General features: G+C 22.9%; 1 protein-coding gene across 3 annotated transcripts in view; it reads left to right on the forward strand.

The window, feature by feature from the left end:
- The window catches only part of LOC126909653 (general odorant-binding protein 19a), an 8,168-nt gene continuing 5,000 nt past the window's right edge, over positions 1 to 3,168 (forward strand). For all 3 annotated transcript variants that reach the window (XM_050692096.1, XM_050692101.1, XM_050692105.1), the window contains exons 1-4: positions 1 to 168; positions 690 to 768; positions 1,908 to 1,960; positions 2,320 to 2,355. In XM_050692096.1, the coding sequence (XP_050548053.1) occupies positions 79 to 168; positions 690 to 768; positions 1,908 to 1,960; positions 2,320 to 2,355 (258 nt within the window). In that variant the 5' untranslated portion in view covers positions 1 to 78. The remainder of the gene's footprint in view (positions 169 to 689; positions 769 to 1,907; positions 1,961 to 2,319; positions 2,356 to 3,168) is intronic.

Raw genomic sequence — 3,168 nt, forward strand, 5'->3', positions numbered from 1 at the left:
AGGTGGTAGTATAGTTAAGTTTATAAGTTTAAAACATTCTATAATAACTCTATTAACAATAAAGAAACTTATACATGTATGAAGTCATTTGAATTAAAAAATATGAGCATTTTATCACCCATTATTTTGATTGCAATTTTAATGACTTTGTCAGTGGGTTGTGATGCAGTAAGTATAATTAATTAAATATATCATATGGTTTATAAAATTTAAGGATATTCATATAAAAAATTATTAATAGTAATTTAGTATATTTGTACAATATTATATGGCTTGTAAGACTATAATAACTTTAAAAATAATTTTTTTACAAGAATTGGACTAAATTTTCTAGATAAATAAATTATTTTTTTATTTTTCTTAAATATTTTATTTTAAAGATATTTAAGGTGATATATGTGTAGTCAAAAATCTTTTCTAAAATTGCCAGAATTATACTAGTATTGAAAATTTTCTTACAAGTTCTTAATTAGAATTTTATGTTTACCACTAATTGTATAATAGAGAAACATTTTTTTTATGCAAAATAAATTTAAATTCTTAGATTTACTAAGTTAAGAATACTGATGTTAGACTAATTAAAGATATTTAAAAAATACGTATACATAAAATTCAACTGAATCCGTTACTAAAATATTTAAGAAAATAAAAAAAAATAAAAAGTTTTTATTTAAAATTTTTTATTTCAGTATTTATCAGAAGCAGCTATTATTAAAATGCAAAAAATGGTTAAAAGTGTATGCATAAAAAAACACCCAGTTCCAGATGGTAATAAAATTAATTATAGTTATAGTTTATAGGCGGACATTTACTAAAAATGTTAGAGTAGCTAGAATGAAAAAACTGATCAAGGGGACTTTTTTATATCAACAATTATATTTCGATTTAAGGGACTAAGCTCTTATTTGTCCTTCCAATGTCCACTTATGATATTATTTAGTGACGTTCAAATAATTTTTTGGTAAAACCATATACATCGAATAACTTGGAAAAGATATAATACCTGTAGATATTTTCCAAAACTGATTATCAAAAAGAAAAATACGATATAAAGTCTTAAAATTTTGTATTTTTGTATTATTTATTTATTAATAATTACTAGAGCTGGGCCGTTGTCAAACTTGTGTAAACTCTCAAAATTTGATAGTTTAACTTAGTGATAAGGTCACTAGGATCTAAGGGTTTTTTTCAATTAGAGTATCAGTATTTGTTTAGAGTTGATGATGTTAGCATTGTTCTCGAGATATGTATCTCGAGTAAATTACATTTATGGCAATACTATTTTAATTGTATATAAAACATATAAAAACAGTTAATGATCAGAAATTTGATTTCATAATAATTTATCATACAAAAACAATAATAAACATAAAGTAAAATTGACTAATATATTTTTTAAATTAAAAAATAAAACCAAATACACATGGTTTATTTACATAATTTTTTGATTAAATATGTGAGATACTAATATAAATTTTAAATCTTTCAAAAATTATATTTTGAAGTGTATTTTTGGATGGTTATACGATAGAAAATAATTTAATATGCCCGTTTATTTTAGTCATAAAAACAAGTTTAACATTATTTGCGAATAAAACTTTGTAAAATAAATATAAAATGGTAAAAATGTGAAAAAAATAATTTAATACAAAATTTGTTGTAACTTTTAAAGAATTTTTAAAGAATATCAAAATAATTTTAATTAAATTAGAGTATATTTGAATGTGTATTTCAAATATCATTATTTTTAATAGGTAATAACCGGTCAAGGTCGGGGCAGTGAGAAGTTTATTATTATTGAAACAATATATTTTGGTGCACATCCCTTCCGTGTTCCTTCTAGTTTTAATCGTCAATGATATTGTTATTCTTATCTTAATTATTATTAATTTTGAAATAAATTACAGAAATCTTTGATAATTTCAAGAAAGGCGAAATTGTGGATAACAAAAGTTTTAAAGTATGATTTTATTTTTCATGACTTAATGTAATTTATTTAAATAATGAATACATATATTTTATAGTAAAATTTTCTATGCATATTTAATTTAAATGATCTAATTCATTGACGGACACTTGTTATTTTGGTTATCATTTAACGTGCTGCAGTCAAATTCCCTCTACTATTTGGTTCCAATGAAAATATTATTGTCATAGCTGCAATATAATTTTTTTTCATATTACTACTATAGCAGTAATAGTGTCCGTCAATGTATGAAATGTATTAATTGAAGACAAATATGGTACACTGAACCACAAAATTATATCAAATATTTGTATTCAAGTAAAAACTTATATAATGTACCACATTCTTTTTAGTGTTTCGTGGCTTGTACGTTAAAAACTGCGCAATTTGTAAGTACTGGTACAATTATTTCTAATAATAGATAAATTTAACCTGCATGATATTTTAACCATTACCTTTAGCTGACACGTATTTCGGAAAGGAGGATTATAATGTTATATAATTTAGATAACTTTTTTTTCCCCCTAAATACTTCTAAAATTCGTGAATCATTATTTAATTTGAAGGAGGCATGTATGTATAGTGTACATCATACATAACATTAAATAATTATTATTCACTTATTAAAAAAATAAGCTATATATTGAAGCTCAAAAACATAAAGGTGTTCAGTAAGTAAGAAAACGGGTTTCTATTGTTTACATTGTATATAACAATTGATATGTTTCCTTAATTACTGAACACTCTGTATACAGGCTGATTAATTAACTATGCCTCACAAATTATCTCTAATAATATAAGAGTTATCTTTTTTTTTTTATGTTTCTATCTTGGGCTGTTCAATGAATGAAATTACATTTTTATGATCATCCCTTAAGCTTTAAATCAGTATCAACTTTCAATTTTCAAATAGTAACCCTATTTTTTGTTTTATATAATCAGATAATATTTAGTTTTAAACAAATTTTTGTAAAAATTTTTTTTTATTTTATTCAATTATCAGCTAGCTATGATTCATTAAAATTTAGGGGAGGTGAGTATTACTCACATCGATTTATAAAAGATTTTATCTTTTATTCAAATTTACCGATAGTTCTTCTCTGTACACTAAATAATAATGTTACTGTATTTACCCGACTACTTTAGGTTCGATGCGAAGCTGAGAAGGTTTTACTAAGATGTGTTTTTTTTTTTTTTTTTTT

This window comes from Daktulosphaira vitifoliae, unplaced genomic scaffold (genome assembly GCF_025091365.1).
Source record: "Daktulosphaira vitifoliae isolate Bord-2020 unplaced genomic scaffold, ASM2509136v1 Scaffold_1, whole genome shotgun sequence".
NCBI lineage: Eukaryota > Metazoa > Arthropoda > Insecta > Hemiptera > Phylloxeridae > Daktulosphaira > Daktulosphaira vitifoliae.